This window comes from Andrographis paniculata, unplaced genomic scaffold (assembly GCF_009805555.1).
Source record: "Andrographis paniculata isolate CXL003 unplaced genomic scaffold, ASM980555v1 Contig70END, whole genome shotgun sequence".
Lineage (NCBI taxonomy): Eukaryota > Viridiplantae > Streptophyta > Magnoliopsida > Lamiales > Acanthaceae > Andrographis > Andrographis paniculata.
The window spans coordinates 1,384,970-1,411,221 of record NW_026137607.1 but is presented as its reverse complement, the minus strand read 5'-3'; the positions used below and the strand labels follow the sequence as shown (position 1 = coordinate 1,411,221).

General features: G+C 36.9%; 1 protein-coding gene across 1 annotated transcript; it reads left to right on the top strand.

Moving 5' to 3' along the window:
• Positions 1–1,810: 1,810 nt before the first annotated feature.
• LOC127264355 (peroxidase 64-like) lies at positions 1,811–21,920 on the top strand. The gene is made up of 7 exons (XM_051293835.1): positions 1,811–2,042; positions 2,716–2,904; positions 3,060–3,222; positions 4,507–4,905; positions 9,434–9,600; positions 21,442–21,508; positions 21,616–21,920. Exons 1-7 carry the CDS (start codon positions 1,842–1,844, stop codon positions 21,918–21,920), a joined length of 1,491 nt encoding a protein of 496 aa, XP_051149792.1. The 5' UTR covers positions 1,811–1,841.
• Positions 21,921–26,252: the final 4,332 nt, after the last annotated feature.

Here is a 26,252-nt window from a genome sequence, read left to right as displayed (position 1 = left end):
TGATAAGTATACATTTTCTTATTTTTGATTACCCAAATACAAAGTATTTCATTTGTCTTCCCATTCTTTTTTTCTTTTCATTTAAATCTATTTTTATTTTTTTAATAATACCACTTTTTCTATTTACTTTTTATTCTAAAAAATAATATTTTTACTCCCAACAAATAAGCTTATATTTGGATAACAAATGAGGTATATTTAAGTATATTTGGATCTTACTACTCATTAGAAATATCATTCGTATTTATAAAATAATTTTTACTTATTTAAATTATCACAAACTATGGTTGAAATATAATATTTATTAAACTTCATATAAAATAAGTATTAAATTTTTAAGTAGGGGTGAGAATATTGAACTTGGCGGTAGTTTGGCTAAAGTTGGATTTGAGTTTGGTTTTTATTTGAATTTTGAAATGAGTTTGAATTTTGTTGTTTGTTTTGTGTTTGGGTTTGGTTGGAGTTTGGGGAATTTTGATGTGTATTGACTTGATGGATAATGAATAAAATAATATTTATGTGTATTAAATTTAATTTATAAAATTTATATTGTATGATTTGATTATAAATTTATAGTATACCCAACATATATATATTTAAATTTTTTTTTATTTGTATTATAAAAAATTTTATTCTCTACAAAATATCATATATATATTATATATGTATATATTTTTCATTTAATTATAATAAATATTAAATAAAATTTTAATATTTTTTAAAAAAAAAACAAAAAAAATAGAGGTTTGGCGCCTATTTTACTTTACACAATAAATGTACAATAAAATGGGGTACTGTGCACAGTAAGATGGGCCAAACAGCTTGGAGAAACATATCCAACATACCCTAAATCTATTGAATATTTATATATTTAATGTATGAAAGAATTGAATAGTTAGACTAAATCTAGTGAATTTAATTTGTTATGAATTTTGAAATGGGTTTGACAATTTTTATTTTATAGTATATATTTGTACTATATATTAATCCTGTGTTGTTGATTAATATCCTAGTATTGTTTTTTTTTTTTTTTTAATTTTTTTAACGTAGTTATCCTATGTATTTTATTTATTTTTTATCGTAATTATCCTATGTATTGTCTGTATATATTAGATGTGTTGCTAACACTACGTTGGAATATCGACAATTAATTGAAAATAAAACTTATGACGTTACAAATTGTTAGATACACATTAAAAAAATAAAAAATAAACATATGCAAAATATATGCCTACATAAATGTGTGTTTTTTCCTTCATTGGATGATTAGTGGAGTTGAGGCAAGGCCATGGGCTAATATATACCATAAATTAGAACTTAATTTGTTAAACCTAATCCACCATACAATCTCCTTTCTTGCACAATTTGTTAGTAGGGTGGGGTCTTTCTATTTTTATTTTATTTTATTTTATTATTTATACTCATTGTGTGGTTGGTTAATGCTCAAACCTAAAAGTATAGATAGTGAACTTGTTGTAGTTTCACCTATACACCATAATTAAATTGGATAGTATCTTATGACTTCATTCTTTTGTACTCTTCATAACTTCTTAATCATTTGTAAATCCATAAGCTTAAGACCCTATCCACTTTCCACCAAGAATTCACACAACATTTCCTTAAAAATGGAATATATATATATATATATATATTTCTTTCTTACAACTAATCTTAAAGAACTCAAAAAGTGGTTCTACCTCAACCAAACAGCTCTACATTATTATTATGTGTTTCTTGGCTTTTACTTGATCTTTTAGGCCTACAAATACCTTTGGAAACTTGATGAATCTTTCCAAGAGTGTAATTTACATTGTGGGTTTTCATTATTAGACATAATTATAATGGCTGCAGTAGCCCTTATTGGTTTCTTGATCATACTTACTTTTTTGGGCATTTCTAATGCACTAAGTGTAGACTATTATGAGAAAACATGCCCTGGAGCTGAGTCAGCCATTACAAGAGCTGTCCATAAAGGGATGATCAATGACAAAACAGTTCCAGCAGCCTTGCTTAGAATGCACTTCCATGATTGCTTCATCAGGGTATAAAAATACATACATACACACACACATATATATATATATTTATATTATCTACATTGTGCTGATTTTATGTTCAATTCAGTTATGAGATACTTTCTTCCTGTATAAATTTATTAAGCTATATTCATTTGGGGTGTCTTTCTTTTGAGTCTTGATTGAGTTTGGAGGTTTGGGTTTTTAATTAAAATAATACTCTTTTCGAACCTTAACAAATTTTTTTTTTGTTTTTTTTGATTCGTCTCACAGTAAAGTATTTATTTTTTTTTATAATTGTATTATCTACTAACATTATAAATACTCTTACAAGTTATGTCATTACATTTATATTATACAATACTAATAGGATTATTTTAATAATTTCTACTTTATTCTTACTGCGTATCAATATAATACTAATATATAAAACTCTATGTAAAAAGTAAATAAATATCTAATTAAGGGACGTAATGAGTATTTAATGTGATTTTTTGTGAAATAAAAAATATAATTTTTTAGGAGAATATAGATTCCAAATAATAAAAACAGAATCTTGAAAGGAACAAACCTTTTACTAGGAATGTAATATGCTGAATTTAACAAGTACATATGTGGGCTTTGCTTTGGTGCCATTTAATGGTATATATATTGGTTACTACTTACTATATCAATAATATGTGTTGTGTAAAATTGGAAGGGGTGTGATGCATCTGTGCTTCTCGACTCGAAGGGGTCGAACCGGGCCGAGAAAGCCGGGCCCCCGAATATTTCATTACATGCATTCTATGTCATTGATCTTGCCAAGAAAGCTGTTGAGAAAATCTGCCCAGGAGTTGTCTCATGTGCCGACATTTTAGCTCTTGCCGCGAGAGATGCTGTTGCACTTGTATGTTTTTTTTTTTTTTTTTTGCTTTGTTTCGATTACAAGCATAGTTGTTTATATTCGAAGAAATTTTATATGATATGATATGATACGATACGATATGAATTCAGTCAAGAAATATATATAATATAATATGTTATGATACGACATGAATTCAGTCGGGAGGTCCAAGTTGGGAAGTCCCAAAAGGAAGAAAGGATGGGAGAATTTCAAAGGCTAATGACTCACTTAAACTTCCATTCCCAACCTTCAATATTTCTCAGCTCCAACAAAGTTTCTCCCAAAGAGGCCTCTCTATAGATGATCTATTGGCACTCTCAGGTTTGTCGATATATGTATTTTGAAAAATACTTTTTCAATTCGAAATACTTATGTCAGTTTTTTTTTTTCTGTTAAATTTATATTATTTATTTATAATAAATAATTTTATTCATTTATAATTTTGTTATTCATATTTTAACATATAGTAATAAATAATTTAATTATAATAAATAATTTTTTCATTTATAATTTTATTATTCCCATTTTAACATATAGTAATAAATAATTTGCCACCGCCTTTTCAACTATTTAATAAAAATATTACGATATTTCTATTTTACTTTTTTAGCTAATTTTCTTTTATTTTAAAATATTATTACTTTCTTTTTCTACTTACTATGTTCACATTTCCATTTTGTCTGATTATACACTTTAATTTTATTTTAAATTTTTTATTTTAATTTGATTAATTATTTATCTTAATCTTAATCTATAATTACTTTTATTATACAATAATTATTTTTACTAATATATTATTAATTATTTACTAATTATACTCATTTTAAATTTTTATGTTTATATTAAAGTAGACATAATAAATAGGATAGAGAAAGTATTCTTTAGTACTCTCTCTGTCATTTAAATCTAGGTTCACTTTCTTTTTTGGGTTGTCATAAAAAAATATTCTCGTTTTTTTTTTAAGTAAAAAATCATTACATTTTTGTACTTTTTTTTTACTATAAAAAGAAAAAATAACAATTAAAACTCGTGCCCGTTCAAATAAGCACATATTTGAATGACAGATGGAGTATCATTTTTCAGACAAAATAATATAAAAAATATGGATAGAGGGACTATATATTTATATGTATATAAATTATACTGCCTCCGTCCCAAACACCTGCAATATTTCCTTTTTGGTATGTCTCAAACACCTTACAATATTTCCAAAATAGGAAATAATTAATTATATATAATTTATATCTCACACTTTATTCTCTCACATCATTCAAATAAAAAAATAAAAAATATATTTATCTCTGCATCAATACTACCCACCTAAAAATTCGTGCGAAAAACTAAGTGTTGCATCTTGTTTAGAAAGGAGGGAGTAGCATTTGTCTCTCATTCAACCTAAACGTGTGTCAAGAGTCCAACAAGTTTCTTAAATAATTCAAATACACCAGCACATATATTCTAACAATATTGAAACTTCAAACTTGTTTAACAGATTCCCTATAAACTAACAATTTCAATACTGAAGAACACAAACAAATACTTTCATCACAAAGAATCATTAATCTGAGACAAATCCATTCCTAATTCATGTATCTATATATGTAGGAGGGCACACCCTAGGCTTCTCCCATTGCTCATCTTTCCAAAACAGGATCCACAACTTTAACTCGAAAACCGACGTCGACCCGGCAATAAACCCATCTTTCGCAGCCGGGTTACGCCAAGTTTGCCCGATGCACAACAAGGTGAAGAGTGCCGGAGCCAACCTGGACCCGACCCCGACGATCTTCGACAATGCATATTATCGAATGCTGGTGGGAGGCAAGAGCATTTTGACGTCGGACCAGGCCCTCCTCGACAGTCCGCGGACGAAGGCCCTGGCGGCGCGGTTCGCAGCCTCGCAGGAGGAATTCTTTAAGGCCTTTGTTCACTCCATGATCAAGATGAGCTCCATCAATGGAGCTGGAACTGAGGTTAGATTGGACTGCAGGGCTGTTAACCATAGTTAGTTTGGTTGTTTGATTTTTTTTTTTTTTTTTACATTGTTTAGTTTGTTTTGTGTTTCTGTCAATTGGATTGGATTGGATTGGTTTGGACTTTGTATGTTGTAAATTGGTTTGTTTTATTGGATTAATGATAGTGATAAAAAAAAATTAAGAGAGCTGGTGTCTTTATATATATATATATATATACTTGGAATAGTCTTATAGTTTTCAATTCCTAAATAGTTTGTTTGGTTTTGAGTTAAGATTGTGGATTGAATTGAGTTTTTATTTAAACAGTAGTTTAATACGATGTTATGTGAGAAAATAGTGTATTTTTATCAGAAATATATAAGTAAATTGTGTTATTTTGATTTGAAATGTTAAAAGAAATCATCCTAAATTAATCGAATAAGTATTTCATCTATAGCAATTAAATTTCCAACCTGCAAAAGACAAAAAAATTTTGCCAAAAAAAAAAAGAATTCAAGGATGTAGATAAATTATATCGAAGGTATTGTAAGTAATATGTAATCTTTCTTTTACTTACTCCGTCCCGGCTAATTTGTCCATTTAGATTAGGCATGAAGTTTTAGGTATTGTATAATTAGTGAGTAATTAAAAAGAATATAAGTAAAAATAATTATGATTTAATAAAAATAATTTTATATTAATTAAGAAGACTAAATAATTTAATTAAAAAATTATAAATTATGAATTTTAATATATTTAGTGAACTAATTAACTGGGAGGGAGAGAGTAATATTTGTGGAGACCATAATTCCTAAAAAAAAAAAAAAAAAAAAAAAAGAAAAAGTATAATATTGTAATACACAATACCTATGAATGAATTACGTGGATGCTTGTCGATGTCAATCATATAGTTGCTACGTAGGCGATATGTATAATTGTTGATTTGTTAGTGGTGCAATATTAACCACACCTATCATTATTCCCTCCTATAAATAATTATGTCAAGTCACACACATTGGAATAAAAAATCCATAAATTCTCTCTCTCCCTCCTTTAAGGTCATCTCTATATACTTGCATTAATTGTTCTAATATATATATACGCAGTAATATATCTATATATACATATATATATACATATAAATATATAAGTTAATGCACTATATATATAAATATATTATTGTTGATGTAATTTTTCAACAAAAATAAAGTAAAATTCAAAGATATAGAAAATATCCTTAAACTTGATTAATTAGTGCCTGAGATTAGGAATCTCTAAACACTGTATGTTACAGAAAATAAACTGGAAAATAAAAGACTGAAATTTAAAGTGGTGATCCCCAAATCTGACTTTGCTTTGTTGAAGTTGATTGAAGATACCTTGTCAAATGATGATCCCAATCCTTAAATATTCTCTGGGAAACTGTACTGAAAACCGTCGCCCGAACGGTTACAACGTCTCCTTCCCAACCGTCTTCCAACCCTTCTCCTGCTGACACGTGTCCTCAGCAGACCAAAATTATCCCTATACTTCACTCTTTGGCCGACCACAGACCTTCCGCCCTTTTGGCCCGACTGCCAATCTACAACCGTATTGGTCCGACTGCCAATCCTCCCGACTTGCAAACCATCTGACTTGTTGGTCCCGCCGCAGAGTTCCGACCTGAGAACTTCCCGACCTGAGGGCCTCCCGACCCGCAGACTTCCCGTCCTGATGACTTTCCGTCTTGAGGACCTCCCGACCTGAAGACCTTCCGACTTGAGGTCTTTCCGTCCTGAGGACTTTCCGTCACCTCCCGACCTGAAGACCTTCCGACTTGAGGTCTTTCCGTCCTGAGGACTTTCCGTCTTGAGGGCCTCCCGACCTGAAGGCCTTCCGACCTGAGGTCTTTCCGTCCTGAGGACTTTCCGTCTTGAGGACCTACCGACCTGAAGACCTTCCGACCTGAAGTCTTTCCGTCCTGAGGACTTTCCGTCTTGAGGGCCTCCCGACCTGAAGACCTTCCGACTTGAGGTCTTTCCGTCTTGAGGACTTTCCGTCTTGAGGACCTACCGACCTGAAGACCTTCCGACCTGAAGTCTTTCCGTCCTGTATTTTCCTTAGAAATATATCTATTTTCCTTGATTTCCTCACGGTGTCCTTCAGCCAGTTCAAACAACTCTATTGCCAAGCCCATTCTTCTTTTTACCTTGGGCTTTTAACCTAATTCTAAATTTCGTACGTAACAACTTGCCCGCCGCCAAGGGACTTTCAAACGCCATTTAACAATCGATGTTTGGAAGTTCATAAATCACCATCCTCTGAAAAATTCCCTTAGCAACCGCACCAGTTACTGCAACACTCCTGATTAACTTCCTTCTCCGCCATACAAGCCTTTGTGAATCACAATCTCAAACACTCCAACCATGGCGAATCAATACATTCCTGCCCTTCCCTTCGACGGAAACCTCCCAGAGGGCCCCTTTTCAGCCTCGAAAGTATTAACTCCGACGATTCGCCCATACTGCACTACACCTGAAGACTCAAATCGGATGAGGGAAGTTTTGGAATCCCGAAATTCCTTGGCTATCAATAACCCTAACTACCAAGCAGTTCGCATTCGAGATAGCATCAAAAGCCATCTCACGGACCCAAAAGATCCTTACCGCGCTTGGTATCGACAGGTAGCAGAACACTTCCAGACCCAATGGCGATCTCAAAAAATCGACCAAGCAATACTATTGTCCACCATGCCGATCAATCTGCATGAGAAGGTGCTCTTAGCCATGTCTGCCTTCTGGAATGCGGAAAATGGGACTTTTCTCTTACCGTCGGGCCCCTTTGGTCCGACTCTCATGGATGTTGCAATGATCGCGCATCTCCCAGTCGTGGGTGAAGACCCTGTGATGGGAGCTCTAAATGGGCAGGAGCCACCAGAAGACCATCCAGGGTGGTCTTTACAAGGCGTGAAGGAATGGGGCTGGACAAAGTTCGCAACCGACCAGCAGGGGGCTCCAGGGACCCCCGTGACCGACCGGGAGCATACTGCCTTTATTCTTTTTTGGCTTTGTAGGTACGTCATTGTTTCCCCTTCTAAATGCGTTCTTTCTTCTCATCTCGACCTGGCCATTCATATCGCGTCAGGTCGGTTCTTTTCCCTTGGCACCCTGTTTTTAGCCAATCTGTTTGAAGGACTCACCAGGGTTAGTCTTCGTTTAACAGATAATGATAATAGAAAATTAGACACTGCCGCATCGGGTCCGTTTTGGTTTTTAGAACTTTGGTTCCGTCTTTACTTCCCCAACGCGTTCAACTTAGGATCTCCGCCCACTATGCCAATATCCGAAAAACATTTGGGATTAGCCCTCAACCGACTCTGCTCAGGACGTAATAAACTCCAATCTTCCGATCCAATAATAACCACAATTTTAACAGATACCCGCAGTAACTCTCGATTTTCTATGTATAAAAAGTATGCGGGTTATGCTCCCGACCACTTTTGGCCCTTTCCGGCACCAAATCCTCTTCCGACTCCTGAACCTTGTCCTCATCCCACCTATCCTTTTGCCTGGGACGTTGCCCTCAAACCCAGGTCTCTTTTTAGCAGCAAAAAACTTGATAAAAAAGGGCAAAAAACTTTTTGCACCTTTAATTATGAACCTCAATTCATGGCGCGCCAGTTCGGCTGTTGCCAAGGTATCCCTGGACCCGTCGCTTGTCCGCATATAATTTTTCAAAGTCCTGACCGACGAGTCCTACCTAATTCAATCCCTTCTTATATCTCCCAGCTCACCACGTATATAATTTCCAATTCTTATATTCCTTTCCGCTCCAACCCTGAGACTGTAGATACATTCAATGAATGGTGGTCAGTTGTATGGCCCCTGATTTCCCCTGATAAGAATCGGTTGCTGAACATACTCCTTCCCCCCCAAGGATTGGTTCTAGGGGCGGCTAGACATACTAGCACTCAGCCACAAACAGCCGCCCCGGGAATCGGATCTAGTGTTCCAATACGAAAAAGGAAAGCTTCCCAGCTGCAAACACCCCCGACTTCTGGGGCCGACCAGCAAGCTCCAGCGGACCTTGGAACAACTAGGACGTCAGCAAGGACCCGACCCCGAATAGGTAATTTTTCTTAAAACCGTGAACCAATTCACTATATCTTAACTTTGATTTCACTCATTTCATTCACCAGAACCGACCTTGGTAGCACCGACCACACAAACGATGCCACCCCCAGCCGACCATTCAATCGTACCTTTGGTTCAGACTGAGGCATTTCATCTCCAAACCCCTACTCCAATGAGCAGTCGGGCGGAGGACCCGACGAGGAGGCAAACTCTTCCTCCCGTACCGAGGAGTGGTCGGGCCAGGCACCCGACCAGGAGGCAATCTTTACCAGCAGTGCCTATAGAACCAGTAAGTTCCCTCATCAGCAATACTTAGGATTCTAATGATCAACCTTGGTGTATTTAACAACAACATTTTTATGATTTTTTCACAGACACCTTCACCAATCGCATCAGCAGCAGGGGTCTCTGCAGACAGCGAGGGGACTACTTCCCAGATGGGTCGACCGCCATACATGGCATCAGACTCATCCATTTCGAAGGAAGGACCAGCTGCCCTTGCCAAAGCTGACCCTCAAGACGACATCCCTGCTGCTGCCGATCCCGAAATAGTCCAATCGGATGCAGCCGCGCTGGAAGCCGAAAGTGCCTCAGCTGCGGCTATCTCAGTTGCTCCAGAGATCCCGGCTGCAGTGGCTCTAGATGCAGCCGCCCAACCTGCAGCCGCCCAACCAGCAGCGGCGCTACCTCCAGCAATCGAGTGGTAGGCAGTAGAACCACCTGTGGCAGCCCAACCTCCAGAAATAGAAGAAGTTTCGTCGTCCGATTCGGAAACTTCTGTGAATTTGGTAAGATTAAACCAATTCATGCCACGATGTTTCTTTCGGAAAACACTAACAGTTTTATATTCTACTTTCCATAGGGACCCAGGTCGGCACCTCAGCGACCATTCGCAGCAGCCGACGAGTCGGCTGCCGTTATACCAGCTGTCCGCCCTACTCGACCGACCTCATAGTTGCCCCCTTCACTGACAGCAGTTCGCCCAGAGGTGACACATATCTTATTGAAACTGTAAGACTTGCAGGGGCCTTCGGACTTAGCTATCCTATCGACTGTTCCAGTTCCAGCAGAGGCCCAAACTATATTCACTGAGGCCATCAAACTATATTTTGAAAATCAAACATTTGAAGTGTTAACAAACATGGCGAATGACCGACCTCATGTTCCATCAAGCAACTGGGAAGGTGTTCTTCAACCCTTCTTTGTAGGTAATCACCCTATTGGAGGCCATGCAGAAGACTTGTTACATATACTCAAGCAACTAGACTTCAAATTCCGATTCTCCCAACGAGGTAGAAGAACCATTCATCGCGTCATCCGCCTGATGGAAAAAATCATTGAGGGGTATGAACCTCTTCGTGACATCCTTAGCCGCATTCCTGACCTCCATCATCACATGGAAATGATAGAAAATCACGCAGCAACCATACTTCCAGATCTTGGTTGGGATAATATATTTTCCAATCAACGAAAAGTCTTTTCAAGATTGCGTACCATTGTTGACCGTGAATATCAAGCCATAACGGACATGCAAGCACGTACCAATCAAGATTTAGACGAAATGCAAAGCCAATGGGAGAGGTACCGACCAGATTTGGAAGATCTTATTGAAGAAGAACCAGAACTAATATCCACTCACTGGGATGAACATTCTGATTCAGAGGCAGAAAATTTCTCACAAATACATGATGACTAACAGAAATGAACCTTTAAATAGGTTCGAACCCCACAAATGGGTTCTGAATAATAGTTTGCTTCAGGCAGTTTTGTTATCTGAAAAGGCAGGATAATACCTCTTCAGATATTTAGCATTAATACAATCATGTACTCTCTTACCTTCATGATTTACAATAATGAAAGCACCATTCCCAATATCTTTTTGAATAATGTATGGTCCTTCCCAATTCGGTGACCACTTTCCCAATTGGTCAGTTTTCTTATATGTAGGAAGAATGGTCTTCCAGACTAGGTCTCCTTTTTGGAATGTCCTGTGAAGAACTTTCTTTCCATAACTCCTTGCTCTGATTTCACTCTGTTTCACACTCTGACCTATTGCATGGAGTCGGTTAACATCCAAATCTTCCAACTGTTGTAACATAAGTTGTTGGTATTCTTTTGTAAGATCACCATCAGTAAACTCTGTTCGGCCAGATGATACTCGGATTTCGGCTGGTAAAACAGCATCTTGGCCAAAAGTGAGTTGGTACGGTGAGAACCCTGTGGCCGTATTTCTGGTATTCCTATGTGCCCAAAAAGCCCGAGACAATAACAAATGCCATTTTCTTGGGTTCCCTTCAACCATCTTCTTTATAATCCCAATAATGATCTTATTTGCTGCTTCCGCTTGTCCATTGGCCTGGGGATAATAAGGTGACGAATGGTGTAATCGGACACCATATTCTGCCAAGAAACTAGAAAACTTTTCCCCTGTGAAAACCAGGCCCTGGTCGGTTGTTATAGACTAAGGAATACCATATCTGTAAATAATTTGATTTAACACGAAATCTATCACCTCTTTCTGATCTACATTTTTCAAAGCAATTGCTTCTACCCATTTGGTAAAGTAATCAGTCGCGACCAATATGAAACAATGGTGTTTCGATGAAGCAGGATGTATCTTACCAATAATATCCATAGCCCAAGATTTAAAAGGCCATGGTTTTGCCAAAAATTGCAATTCGGTTACTGGCAAATGGTTTAAATTTCCATGTCTCTGACATTCCTGGCAGCCTTTGGCAAATTGTATGCAATCTTCAAAAATCTTTGGCCAGAAAAAACCCAAACGATGAATGGCCCATCTCATATTCAGACCTGCCCGATGAGCTCCACATATTCCAGCATGTACTTCTGTCATTACCTCTAGAGCTTTTGTAGACCCCAAACATTTCAAAAGTAAACCTTCAAATGATCTCTTATACAAAATTCCATTTATCAATTGAAAACGTAAAGCCTTCAATCGTGTCGCAATTGAAACACTCGCGCCTGGATTTTGTAAATACATGATAAGCTCTGTTCTCCAATCGGTCATTGTTTCACTGGTATCTTTGTGTCCGACTGTACCTACGCTGTCGGGCTCCTGTCCGACAGTAACTACGCAGTCGGGCTCCTGTCCAACAGTAACTACGCAGTCGGGCTCCTGTCCAACAGTCTCTTGCCCGACCATCTCTTGCCCGACCATCTCTTGCCCGACCATTCGATCACATATTTGGTCTGTCTTTCCTTCTATGCCCGACTTGACCTCCGACCACATATCCTCCAAAATTCCTTTACAGGCCCTTTGAGCCAACTCATCAGCACGTTGGTTTTCTTTCCTCGGAATGAACTCAATTATTACTTCTGAGATTTTTGTCAGTAACCGACCCACAATGTCCCTGTATCTGCGAAGATGAGGGTAATTGCAAACATATTGATTGTTTACCTGATTGATTACTAGTTGAGAATCCCCTCTTATGATTACAGACTGGACCTTCCTGGCTATTAAAGCCTCCAAACCTAAAATTAAAGCTTCATATTCTGCCGAATTATGGGTCATGGCTTCCAATCGTAGTTGTAAGTTGATCTTTTGACCGTCAGGTCCTTGCAAAAAGACCCCTGCCCCTGATTTGTTTCCAGAGGTAGAACCATCAAAGAACATCAACCATGTTCTGGTACTTACATAAGGTACACATCCGACCTGTAGATTACTCAGATATGATGAACAACTAAGTGGTCGGACACTATCACAAAGAGAATATCCGACTTGTGAAAATTCTGCTAAGAAATCGGCCACTGCTTGTCCTTTGATTGCCCTCAAAGGGGAATGTTGAAGATCAAAAGAAGCCAATTTGATGGCCCACTTCATGAGTCTGCCTTTCATAGTAGGTCTCTGTAAAATCAATTTGATGAGATCCACCTTTGATATGACCTCAATTCTGCTGGGCAGCAAATAATGCTCGAGTTTAGTGCAAGCGAAGACCAATGAATAACACATTTTTTCTGGCATAGTGTAATTCAGTTCTGGTCCTGTAAGGGTTTTACTGAGATAGTAGATTGCCCTTTCCTTCCCGTCATCACCATCCTGCGCCAAAAAACAGCTAACCACTTCATATGTATTTGCCAAATAAAGTTTGAGTGGCCGACCTTGTTTAGGAGGCATCAGGACTGGGGGGTGAACCAATGCCTGCTTGATAGCATCTAAAGCCGTCTGTTGATCGGGACCCCATTCAAAAGCATCTTTTCCAGCTTTCAACAATTTAGTAATGGGTCTGACCTTGCCAGCAGCATTAGAAATGAAACGCCTCAAATAGTTCACCTTACCCAAAAGACTTTGGATTTCTTTAACCGTCTTGGGTGGCCGACTGTCAAGAATGGCTTTAGCCTTATTGGCATCGATTTCAATTCCTCTCTCATGAACTAAAAATCCTAAAAAGCTCCCAGCTGATACTCCAAAAGCACATTTGTTTGGATTCATATTCAACTTGTACTTCTTCATTCTTCCGAATGCCTCTTCAAGATTTTTCAAATGTTCGCTAAAACTGGAGGATTTAACAATAACATCATCAATATAAACTTCCATAGATTTGCCAATTAAATCATGGAAGATTGAATTCATGGCTCTTTGGTAAGTTTCCCCTGCATTCTTTAATCCGAATGGCATGACTGTCCATTCGTAAATACCTAAAGCCCCTGGGCACCTGAATGTTGTCTTAGGAATGTCTTCCTCTGCCAGAAATATTTGGTTATAACCTGCATAACCATCCATCAGACTAAGGACTTTATGCCCTGCTGCTGCATCTATCAACATGTCGGCCATAGGCATCACATATTCGTCCTTAGGGGTAGCTAGATTCAGATCCCTGAAATCGATGCATATCCTTATCTTACCATTTTTCTTGACTACTGGCACAATGTTAGCCAGCCACTCCGCATAACGGCAAGGCTGAATGAAACCCACTTTAAGAAGTTTTTGGATTTCTTCCTTGATTTGAGGCATCAGATCCGGGCTCATTCGCCTTGGAGGTTGTTTGTAAGGTTTGCAACCTTCCTTGATAGGCAATCGATGCTCTATTAGACTTCTTGTCAAACCAGGCATTTCTGGATAATCCCATGCTAAACAATCAATGTTGTTTCTAATAACTTCAAGCATCATTGTCTGTTGCTCTTTAGACAAATAACCACTTAGCCTGATCACTTTTGGAACCAATTCGGTTCCTAAATTAAACTCCATTAATGGGTCTTGTGATGAAGCTGTTGGTTCTGTTTTTTCTAATAAATCAGGCCAACGAAATTGTTCATCTTCTTGGAGGTGAACATCGAGAATTTCTTTACTGTTTTCTGCTTTATGTAATAACTGCTTTAAATAAAACTTATTAATAAGAGAACTACATACTTCTAAACTTGTATCACCCATAACAAACAAATTATACGAGAAAAGGTGTGGCTTTATCATGAGCCATACAATAAAGTTGTTCTTTTAATAGAACATCGAGTTCTGGCCAGTGACTTTATAACCCTTGTTTGGGTATTCCCTGGCCATATACAAGTGAGACATCGGAGCCAAATGACTGGAATAAAACACTGACTCTTCAACTTGTTCCGAGACATCGAATGGGTTGTCATTTGCTTCCATTTTGAAGACTTGATTTCCTTCCCAGAACATTAACTGTTGATGCAGTGTTGATGGCACACATTGAGAAGCATGAATCCAGTCTCTTCCCAGTAAGAGAGAGTATGTAGTATCTGCGTCTACAATAAAGAAAACAGTGGAGATCTTTTTTGGTCCGACTTCAATTGTGGCAACCATCATGCCTTCAGGCTTGGTCGGCTGCCCTGTAAAACTTGTCATTTCGAATTCCACAGGAGACAGATCATGAATTCCTTTCCCTAGTTTCTTGAGGGTCTTCAATGGCATAACATTAAAGACTGCTCCATTATCCACAAAAACCTTTGTGATTGGTTTCCCGCAAATGTGAGCATTAACATACAAAGGTTTCAAATGGGAGATCGCACCCTCTGGAATAGGAGGAAACACTATCGACGGTGTCTCCGACTGAGACTCAGAATCTGAAGTCTTTGCCCACTCTGTTTCCTCTAATTCATCATCTGCCAAGAATGCCCATAAAGGTTCGTCCATAGTATCATCTACCAGACTCGCCCACATTGGTTCATCTCTCATCTGATTAATCTCTGTCATTCGACAAGGGATTCGTGGCCCCAGACGAGATTTAACAGATCTCGAATTTTCCTCTGTAGTTACAACTTCTTCCTTCGTCTTAATCCGAGATTGAACCGTCAAAGATTCTATACGGAATTCCTCAGGAGATGGATTGATGTTGATCCGTTCACAATGTTGGCATCTAAAACCTCTAATTATTTCATCTGATATTCCTTTACCTTTCCCCTGTCCCGACGAACTTCCTTTGGTATAGTCGGAAGCGCCTAATCCGTCGTTCGGTTGCTTTCCTGAACAGCCCCGACTGGACCGACTTTTTGGAGATTGAATGGCTGCTCCCTGCTCGTTGGTTGTTTGTTCTGTAAAGACTCTAATAGGCTGATCTCCTGCCAAGTAGTCGGCTGCTTTTTGTTCGTCGGTTAGTTGTTTTGCTGAAGGAACTCGTTTCCCATACTTTGCAGCATATCTGCGTTTGGCATTGCGAATCTGTGTACGATTCATACCTGGGAAACGAGGATCTATATCAACTGGTAAAGGTTTTTTATTTCGAGCCCAATTGTTCCCGACTGACCCTGTTTTTCTGGTCGGGTGGTCACGCACTAGAATCTTTTCTTTCACCTCCACATTAAAAGAACCGTCTGGACGGTCCCATTTTTCAGCGACTGGTCTTTCAACAACTTTGAGTCGTTCTTCCGGTCGGCCACTGTTTCGCTGACTTCCTTTTTTTGTTCCGGGGCTTGCTTGAGTTCGTTCCCCTGTTTGTCCATCATTGGCCGAACTTTTCCCTGTTTCCGAACTTGGTTGGATGTCAACCATTGCCGTTGTTACTTTCGGAAACGGTTGCTGGTCTACACCTAGAGTGATGTATTTGAGCCGACCTGTCTTGATGGCCTTTTGAATTTCCTTCCTGAAATGAGTACACTGACTTGTATTGTGTGTGAAAGAATTATGCCACTTACAATATGGTCTCCCTTTGATTTCTTCTTTAGTGGCCAACCTTTGCCCCTTTGGAATACGGATCTGCCCATCAGTCAGCAAGATATCAAAGATTTCATCAGCTTTCGAACTATCAAACGTCGGTTGATCCTTTCCTTCAGACCCTGGTACTGGCTTCAATTTGGGGCATACATAAGATTTTCCAGAAAGGATTTCGGCTGCCATCTCTTCTGACTGATTAAAATCAAAGTCCCATGTTTCTGTTCCCATACTCGCCATATGTTGGCCTCTATTACGCCTGTTATTCTGATCTTCCTCTCTGAACAAAGACTCTAAACGTCCAGCCTTAGATGCAAGACTTGCCAAATCCTCAACGTCCAGGGCAGTGAGTGCCTTTCTTAAGCGAGTATGCATATTCCGGACCACTAAATTGGTCATCTCTTTCTCACTGATTACTGTAGGACATCGCCCCTTCATCAATCGCACCCTTTCTATAAATTGTGAAGCAGATTCTTCTGGATACTGTCTCAATTCTAGTAAATCAGTTAAAGACACACTTGGTAAAGGATTGAAGAATCTGGCATGAAATGCCATCTCCAGTCCTTCCCATGTCTGAATTTGTCCAGGAGGCAAACTTGCAAACCACGAAAACGCTGTTCTAGTAAGAGATAAACCAAACAGCTGCAACTTATAAAAAGGGTTATTGCCAACTTCTCCTAATTGTGCTGTGAACCGACCAACATGTTCTATAGTGGAAGATCCGTCCTCCCCTGAGAATGCATGAAAATCGGGTGGTCGATAATTCCTTGGGAGGGGGTGTTCATTAATGATCCTTTCTGGGAAAGGTCTCTGATATGCAGGGCGGTTAGCCATCTGAGGAGTTAGCCCAAACTGATCTCTTAATATATGTGCGATCTCATCAGGATCTACATGAACACGTTGATGATCAGGAACATGGATAGGATCCTGCACAGGAATATGAATAGGATCATGTATATATCCTCCAGGCCTGTCCTCCCTTGTATTGTTCGGCTGCGGACTGGAAACCCTTGGTCCCAGCGGAACAGTGTTGGGAAACGTCAGAGGAGATTTTCCCCTATCCGTTCGGTTGGGATTTGTGGCACTTGGAAACGCACTATCCACGAATGATGGCCCTGCGAAATTTGTCTGTAGTCTGGATGGTGATACTCCTGGTGGAGTTTGAGTGGGTTGAAGACTAACCCTTGACAGTGCTTGATCCAACATGTTCTGTATTAGATTTTGTTGTTCACGCAACATGTTCGTTTGTTGCTCACGCAACATATTCTGCATAACCAAAGTATGCTGGTTGTTCATTTGTTGAACATAGGACCACCAATCAGTTGGTGGTTGTGGGGTTTCCCCGGCATTGGGCACAATAGGTGGTGGAACGGATTCTCCCGCCGGTGCCGAAGATGATTGAGGTTGTGAACCTGCCATATGGACCCTTCCGATGATTCGGCCGGATCTAAGACGTATGAAATTATCGCCGGAATTGGAATGAGCAATTGTGTCTTGCTCCCACTGTGGTCACCAATTTGTTGATGTAATTTTTCAACAAAAATAAAGTAAAATTCAAAGATATAGAAAATATCCTTAAACTTGATTAATTAGTGCCTGAGATTAGGAATCTCTAAACACTGTATGTTACAGAAAATAAACTGGAAAATAAAAGACTGAAATTTAAAGTTGTGATCCCCAAATCTGACTTTGCTTTGTTGAAGTTGATTGAAGATACCTTGCCAAATGATGATCACAATCCTTAAATATTCTCTGGGAAACTGTACTGAAAACCGTCGCCCGAACGGTTACAACGTCTCCTTCCCAACCGTCTTCCAACCCTTCTCCTGCTGACACGTGTCCTCAGCAGACCAAAATTATCCCTATACTTCACTCTTTGGCCGACCACAGACCTTCCGCCCTTTTGGCCCGACTGCCAATCTACAACCGTATTGGTCCGACTGCCAATCCTCCCGACTTGCAAACCATCTGACTTGTTGGTCCCGCCGCAGAGTTCCGACCTGAGAACTTCCCGACCTGAGGGCCTCCCGACCCGCAGACTTCCCGTCCTGATGACTTTCCGTCTTGAGGACCTCCCGACCTGAAGACCTTCCGACTTGAGGTCTTTCCGTCCTGAGGACTTTCCGTCACCTCCCGACCTGAAGACCTTCCGACTTGAGGTCTTTCCGTCCTGAGGACTTTCCGTCTTGAGGGCCTCCCGACCTGAAGACCTTCCGACCTGAGGTCTTTCCGTCCTGAGGACTTTCCGTCTTGAGGACCTACCGACCTGAAGACCTTCCGACCTGAAGTCTTTCCGTCCTGAGGACTTTCCGTCTTGAGGGCCTCCCGACCTGAAGACCTTCCGACTTGAGGTCTTTCCGTCTTGAGGACTTTCCGTCTTGAGGACCTACCGACCTGAAGACCTTCCGACCTGAAGTCTTTCCGTCCTGTATTTTCCTTAGAAATATATCTATTTTCCTTGATTTCCTCACGGTGTCCTTCAGCCAGTTCAAACAACTCTATTGCCAAGCCCATTCTTCTTTTTACCTTGGACTTTTAACCTAATTCTAAATTTCGTACGTAACAATTATATATTTAACACACTATATACACATATAATATATATATATACAAATAGTGATTAAGAGTGGGATAATTAATATTCTCATTTGTTATTCCTATATTAATATTTATAACACATTATCAGCACGATCAGTCTTTCCGGCACGGTAGGTATATTTCAATATTATTATGGCTACTAATATTGCAAAACAGAAATTCGTCTCACTTATCATTTTTGGCAAAAATTATTTGTCATGGGCCATGGATATTTAAATGCATTTGGAATCGATGGGTCTGGGTGAAACTATTGTAAGAGGCAATAATGCCACCAATCAGAGCCGAGCAAAGGCAATGATATCCTCCGACATCATACCGATGAAGGGCTGAAAATGGAATATCTCACAGTCAAGAATCCTCTTGACTTGTGGAATAAACTAAAAGAAAGATACGATCACCTGAAGTTGATCGTACTGCCAAAAACCCGTAGCGAATGGCACAATTTGAGGTTGCAAGACTTCAAATCGGTCACTAAATATAATTCTGTCATGTTTAGGATCACATCGCAGTTGAACCCATGCAGCGAGAATATTAATTACAGTGACATGATGGAGAAAACATTCTCCACATTTTATGCCTCAAACCTGCTTTTACAACAACAGTATCGAGAGAGAGGCTTCAGAACATATTCAGATCTTATTGCTTGTCTTTCGTTGGTATAAAAAAACATCCAACTGTTGTTGAAAAATCATGCATCCAAGCCAACAAGTTACAGCCCATTCCCTTAAACGAAAGCGGTACAGTCTGCAAATCTAGGTCGTGGAAACAACAAAATCGGAGATATGGCAAAGGCCAAAAACGCGACCGTCCCCAACCTCGTCGAAATAACGGCAAGAAACTATACAAGCCCATGAAGTGGCAGAATGACGAGCATAAAAGAAATTATGAAGATAAGTGTCAAAGGTGCGGCACAAGTGGACACTGGTCGCGCGTCTGCAGAACGCTTAAGCATTTGGCTGATACCAGGCTTCGTTGAAAGGGAAAAGTACATCTGCTAACGTAAATCTCTTTGAGCAAAATAATGACGCATATGATGATGTTCTGAAGAACACATTAGCTGATGTAAACCTCGCTTAACAGAATAATGATGACACATATGATGATGTCCTAAACAGCGACCTTATGCATCTTGATACATCAGACTTCCTTAAGCACCCTGAAAGTGCCAAGTGACTATGTACTTAACTGCTTTATTAATTTTTGTACCCTCTCTCTACTCTTTGTAATACCTCTTTTTTTGTATCATTTTGTATTCCATCGGCTCTATTAATATATTGTCTTTTTGTTATTTTTATTCTGAAAAGAATATGAATGCCACGTGTGCCACGTGTCACAGTACATATTATAAAAGGGGACAATATTTGCCTAATCGATAGTGCGACCACGCACACGATATTGAAATACAAAAAGTATTTCTCCCACTTGAAGTTGGGAAAATAAAAAGTCAGCACAATAAGTGGCAGTGCGACAATTGAAGGATCCGGAAGGGCCCTTATATGTTTCCTTGGAGGAATCAGACTTGGAATACAAAATGCACTGTTCTCGAGTAAAGCTCAAAGAAATTTGTTGAGTTTCACTTATATCCGTAGAAACGGATATCATACTGAAACAATGGACGAGGCAAATAATGAATATTTGGTGATTACAAAAATCATCAATGGAAATAAATGTGCAGTTGCGAAATTGCTCTCATTGTCCTCTGGCTTTTATTATGCTAAAATAAGTACCGTTGAAACATATGCAGTAGACCTGAAGTCTACGCAATCAAATGAATTTTCGATTTGGCACGTTCGGCTCGGGCATCCTAGAAATACCATAATGAGGCGAATAATTGAAAACTCCATTGGCCATTCATTGAAAGATCGAAAGATCTTGAATTCGAATGAATTCGCGTGTGCTACATGCTCACAAGGCAAATTGATAATTAGGCCATCACCAACCAAAGTTGGGATTGAATCTCCATCGTTTCTAGAAAGAATTCAGGGTGATATATGTGGACCTGTAGATCCACCATGTGGGTCATTTAAATATTTCATGGTGCTCATTGATGCATCAACGAGATGGTCACACGTATGTTTGCTATCTACACGTAATATTGCGTTTGCAAGGTTACTTGCACAAATATTTAATTGCGAGCACAATTTCTAGATTATCCAATAAAGAAAATTCGTCTCGGTAATGCTAGTGAATATTCATCACAAGCATTTGACGATTATTGCATGACTTTGGGAATAGCTGTTGAACATCATATTCTTCATGTTCACACTCAAAGTGACATGGCAGAATCCTTTATCAAAAGACTGCAATTAATTTCCAGACCATTATTGATGAAGTTAAACTCTCTGTCTCTGCATAGGGACATGCAATATTACATGCAATAGAACTTGTGCGAACTAGACCGACAAGTTATCAGAAATACTCTCCAACATAATTAGTGTTTGGAAAAGAGCCCAATATTTCTTATTTGAGGATTTTTGGATGCGCGGTTTACATGCCGATTGCACCACCTCAACGTACAAAAATAGACCCCCATCGTCGTTTGGGAATTTATGTCGGGTACGAATCACCGTCGATAATTAATACCTCAAACCAATGACGGGTGATCTGTTTACTACGCGATTTGCATATTGTCATTTTGATGAAACAAATTTCCCGATATTAAGGGGAGAACAAAATCAACTGAAAAATAAAATTTCATGGAAAATACCTATGAATTTTCTGGATCCTTATTCACAATAATGTAAATTAGAAGTACAATGAATTGGAAATTGCAAATCAGTTACTTGATGCATTTAATGCTCTAGCAGAGTCATCAGGTCATATATTTCTGCAGCAAATGATCCGGCAAAATTAAATATCCCAGAAGGATAAATTAAAAGTGCCAATGAATCTTCTATGTGCCTGAAGTGTGGTAGACCTGTAGGTTCTAAGGATAAGAATCCCCAAAAGAAAAGAGTTATGATTAATGATTCAATCTCTCAAACAATTTGTAGTGACAAGGAACAAATTCTTGAAGATGATGCTCCTGAAGAGCATACCTCAGAAGAAACTAAAGTTATCGAGAATTCAATTAACTTCATCGCTACAAATAAAAGTTGGAACCGCAATGAAATAGTCATCGATAATGCATTTGTATATAATGTGACACTTGATATAATGGAAAATGACGATGATCCCGAACCAACATCAGTTGATAAATATCGGAAAGGAAACGATTGGCTAAAATAGAAAGATGCGATCTAGTATGAACTAGACTCACTGGCCAAAATAAATTTCTTTGGACCTATAATTCAAACACCACAAGGTGTTAAGCCAGTTGGGTGAAAATGAGTATTTGTGATAAAAAGAAATGAAGACAATGAAATTTTTAGATACAAAGCGAGACTTGTAGTCCAAGGATTCTCACAAAGACCTAGGATTGATTATGATGAGTCATATTCCCTAGTTATGGATGGTATCACATTTAGATACCTTGTAAGCCTAGCAGTGCATGAAAAAATTGACATGCGCCTAAAGGGCGTAGTCATTGCTTTCTTATATGACTCACTGAAGAATAATATTTACATGAAAATCCCTGAAGGATATGACATGCCTGAAGCATGCAAATCGAATCCCAGAGAATGCTATTCTATCAAAGTACAAAAGTCTTTGTATGGACTTAAGCAGTCTGGACGCATGTGGTATAACCGTCTCATTGAGTGTTTAACTAAAGAAAGTTACACTAACGACCCAATATGCCCATGTGTTTTTATAACGAAAAATGGGTCAAAATTCGTGATCATTGCAGTATATGTCAACGATCTCAATATTATCGGAACTCCTGAAGAGCTCCAATCAGCCGTAGAATATCTGAAAAGGAAATTTGAGATCAAAGATTTTGGAAAGACAAAGTTTTTCCTTGGTCTGCAAATTGAATATATGGATAATGGAATATTCATCCACCAAACCGTCTATACCCAGAAGGTATTGAAACGATTTTATTGGATAAAGCACATTCATTGAGTACCCCAATGATCGTTAGGTCACTTGATCCTAACAAGGATCCATTTAGACCAAAAGAAGATGATGAAGAGATACTTGGTCCTAAAGTACTATATCTCAGTGCAATAGGTGCACTCATGCATCTAGCAAATAACACTAGGCTAGATATTGCATTTGCAGTAAACTTATTGGCCAGATTCAGTTCATCTTCTACAAAATGACATTTGAATGGGGTTAAACATATTTTGCGCTATCTTCAAGGGACAAGTGATCTTGGCCTATTTTACCCAAATGATTCTCGACATGAGTTATTAGGCTATGCCGATGCTGGGTATTTGTCTGACCCGCACAAAGCAAAATTGCAAACCGGCTATATATTTATATGTGGCGATACTTTGATTTCCTGGAGATCCACAAAACAGACAATAACTGCCACGTCATCAAATCATGCAGAAGTATTGGCTATTCATGAAGCGAGTCGAGAATGTGTTTGGCTGAGGTCGATGACCCATCATATTAAAAAGAATTGTGGGTTAATATCGGAAAACGAAAATCCCCCAACAATTATATATGAAGACAATGTAGCTTGCATTGCTCAGTTAAAGGGTGGATATATTAAAGGAGATAGAACAAAACACATTTTCCTAAAATTTTTCTTTATTCACGACTTGCAAAAGAATGGTGAAATCGATGTGCAACAAATCCAATCATTTGAAAATTTTGCAGATTTATTAACCAAGGTCCTACCGACAGCAACATTCAACAAATTGGTGAAAGGAATTGGAATGCGTCGGCTTATAGATCTCAAGTCCAGTCCAAATTAGGGGAGCAAATAAATACAAGAATGATGTACTCTTTTTCTTTCACAATGATTTTTTTCCACAGGGTTTTTTCATAGTAAGGTTTTAACGAGACACATTCTTTATTTAAAGCATCCAATGAGGAGTATTGTCATACACAATACCTACGAATGAACTACGTGTATGCTTGTCGATGTCAATCATATAGTTGCTACGTAGGTGATATGTATAATTGTTGTGGTGCAATATTGACCACACCCCATCATTACCCCCTCCTATAAATAGCTATGTAAGTCAAGAATACACATTAAAATAAAAAATTCATAAATTCTCTCTGCCTCCTTTAACGTCATCTCTATATACTTGCATTAATTGCTCTAATATACATATACACATATTATATACACAGTAATATATCTATATCTACCCATACATATACATATATATATATATAAGTTAATGCACTATCTACATAAATATATTATATAACACTCAATATACACATATAATATATATACAAATAGTGAGTAAGAGCAGAGATAATTAATATTCCTATTTGTTAGTTCTATATTAATATTTACAATAGATAAAACTTATTTGAGACGGATTAATTTTTTTTTGAATGGAAAGAGTACTTAAGTGTTTGTTCGAAGGATTTGGAAGAATTTATATTATTCATACAAATTTTCTCTTCCAAAAATATCAAATTAAACACTTAATTTCATCTTTTATATTATACTAAAAATTAATTTTATATTCAAAATATTACAGCAATACTTATTTATATCTCATTATGCCACTATTGTTGATAAATGGCGATAAAATTTTCAAAAAACACTATATACTAATATTGTTATCCTTTTGAATGAATACTATTTTGAAAATTAATATTTATTTTATATTTCTTACATAATAACAAAAATTAATGTAATATCTTATTGAAATAAAAACAAAATAAAAATAAAATGATTTCTCTTTATTCTACATAATTTGTCAATTCTTTCTATTTTTATCAATTCTACATAATTTGTCATTTTTTTAAAGATATGAGTATAATCATATTTTAAATTTTATAATTTTTTTATTTTAAGAAAACTATTTAATGTTATATAAATAATAATATAATATGGATATATAAATATATGTAAGTTGGTAAGTATATTATATATATATATATATATGTATGTATGTATGTATATGTGGATGTGGTATGTATATGAATATTATATATATAGATATATAATGAAGATATATATGTATAGTGATAAATGAATGTGGATAGAGAGATGGAGGGCGCACAGGGAGAGAACGAGGGAATTTGGTGTATTTATTCATTCCAAATAGCACTACATATTTATAGGAGGACTTGACCAATAAAAAAACATTCACACCTTAACTACACATGCATACAAACACTACCTATACAATATATATACACGTAGTGGCTGCGTGTCTTTAACATTTAATAATCTTAATCTTAATTTTTATTATTTTTATTAAATATAATTATTTTTACTAATATATTTCTTAATTACTTACAAATTACATAATATCTAAAGCTCTGTATCCAATTAAAGTGGATAAATTAGCTGAGACGGAAGAAGTATATAATAAAAAAAAAAGCATGTTATTCTAACAAACAAAAAAGAATTGACACTTAGGAAAAAAATTCTTGAAATACATAACATATACTTCACCCTTAACAGATACAAATGTCATATATATATATATATATATATTTAAATGTTGGTTAAAATTCATAATTCATTTTTAATAAATAATTTTATATACTCATACTTTTAGTATTTTATTTTAATAAATAATAATTAATTTGTCACTATTTTTTTTATTTTAATCTACTATTTTTTTATATTTTAAACTACTATTTTTTTTATTAAGTACAATTAAGTAAAAATAAATATAAATCTATTAAATGGACGAACAAAGTAATTTTTTTCATAACATTCATATTTTATTTTTTTATTTATCTTACTTTTACGTTAAAATAAGTAAAATCCTCACTTAATAAAGTATTCATTTTTATATTTTTGTCTGTCCCAAAATAATGTATTCCCTCCGTCGTATAAGAAGAATATTATTTTTCATTTTTGTTCGTCCCAAAACAAATGTACAAATTTATAATTTAGTAATTGTACTACACATCTAATATAATTAATACCCTTACAACTTCAAATATATTATACAAATGTCATTATTTTTATATCACACAATCTAATAAGGACATTTTTATCATTTTCACTATTAACCAATATAATACTAATATTTAAAAATTTACGTACAAAAAATAAATGTTACCAATTTTATGTGACGAAGATAATATAAATTTTAATTTTTAATGATTGTACTACATACTTTAACACTTAAATGTGTTTAGTTTTAATAGTTATAGTGGATAATATTATTTTATTTAATATAACCATATATTTTATTTGCTATGCATTGTTATATCTCGTAATTAAATACAACATGACATAATAGTAGCATAGTTAAATATTATTAATCATTCACTTCTAAGTAACATTAAATAACATTAATTACTATTAATGTAAAAAGATTATTTTACACTTTATTAATAGCTAATATAATATTAATTTTAGAAAAAATAGCATAAAACCTCCCTATCGTTTGATAAATTTGTTGAAAATTCTTTGTGGTTTGAAAATTTCATTAAACCTACTTGTGATATTTAAAACATTGTAAAAAACCACCTTTCCATTAGGACTTAATAGAAAGTGGTCTCACGCGCTTAGACTAAAAT

Bases quoted from the DNA above. Each gene is read 5' to 3' on its own strand.
- LOC127264355 (XM_051293835.1), top strand. From the start codon at position 1,842: ATGGCTGCAGTAGCCCTTATTGGTTTCTTGATCATACTTACTTTTTTG. The intron at 2,905-3,059 runs GTATGTTTTTTT...ACATGAATTCAG, and splicing joins CGAGAGATGCTGTTGCACTT to TCGGGAGGTCCAAGTTGGGA. The intron at 4,906-9,433 runs GTTAGTTTGGTT...ACATGGCATCAG, and splicing joins CTGCAGGGCTGTTAACCATA to ACTCATCCATTTCGAAGGAA.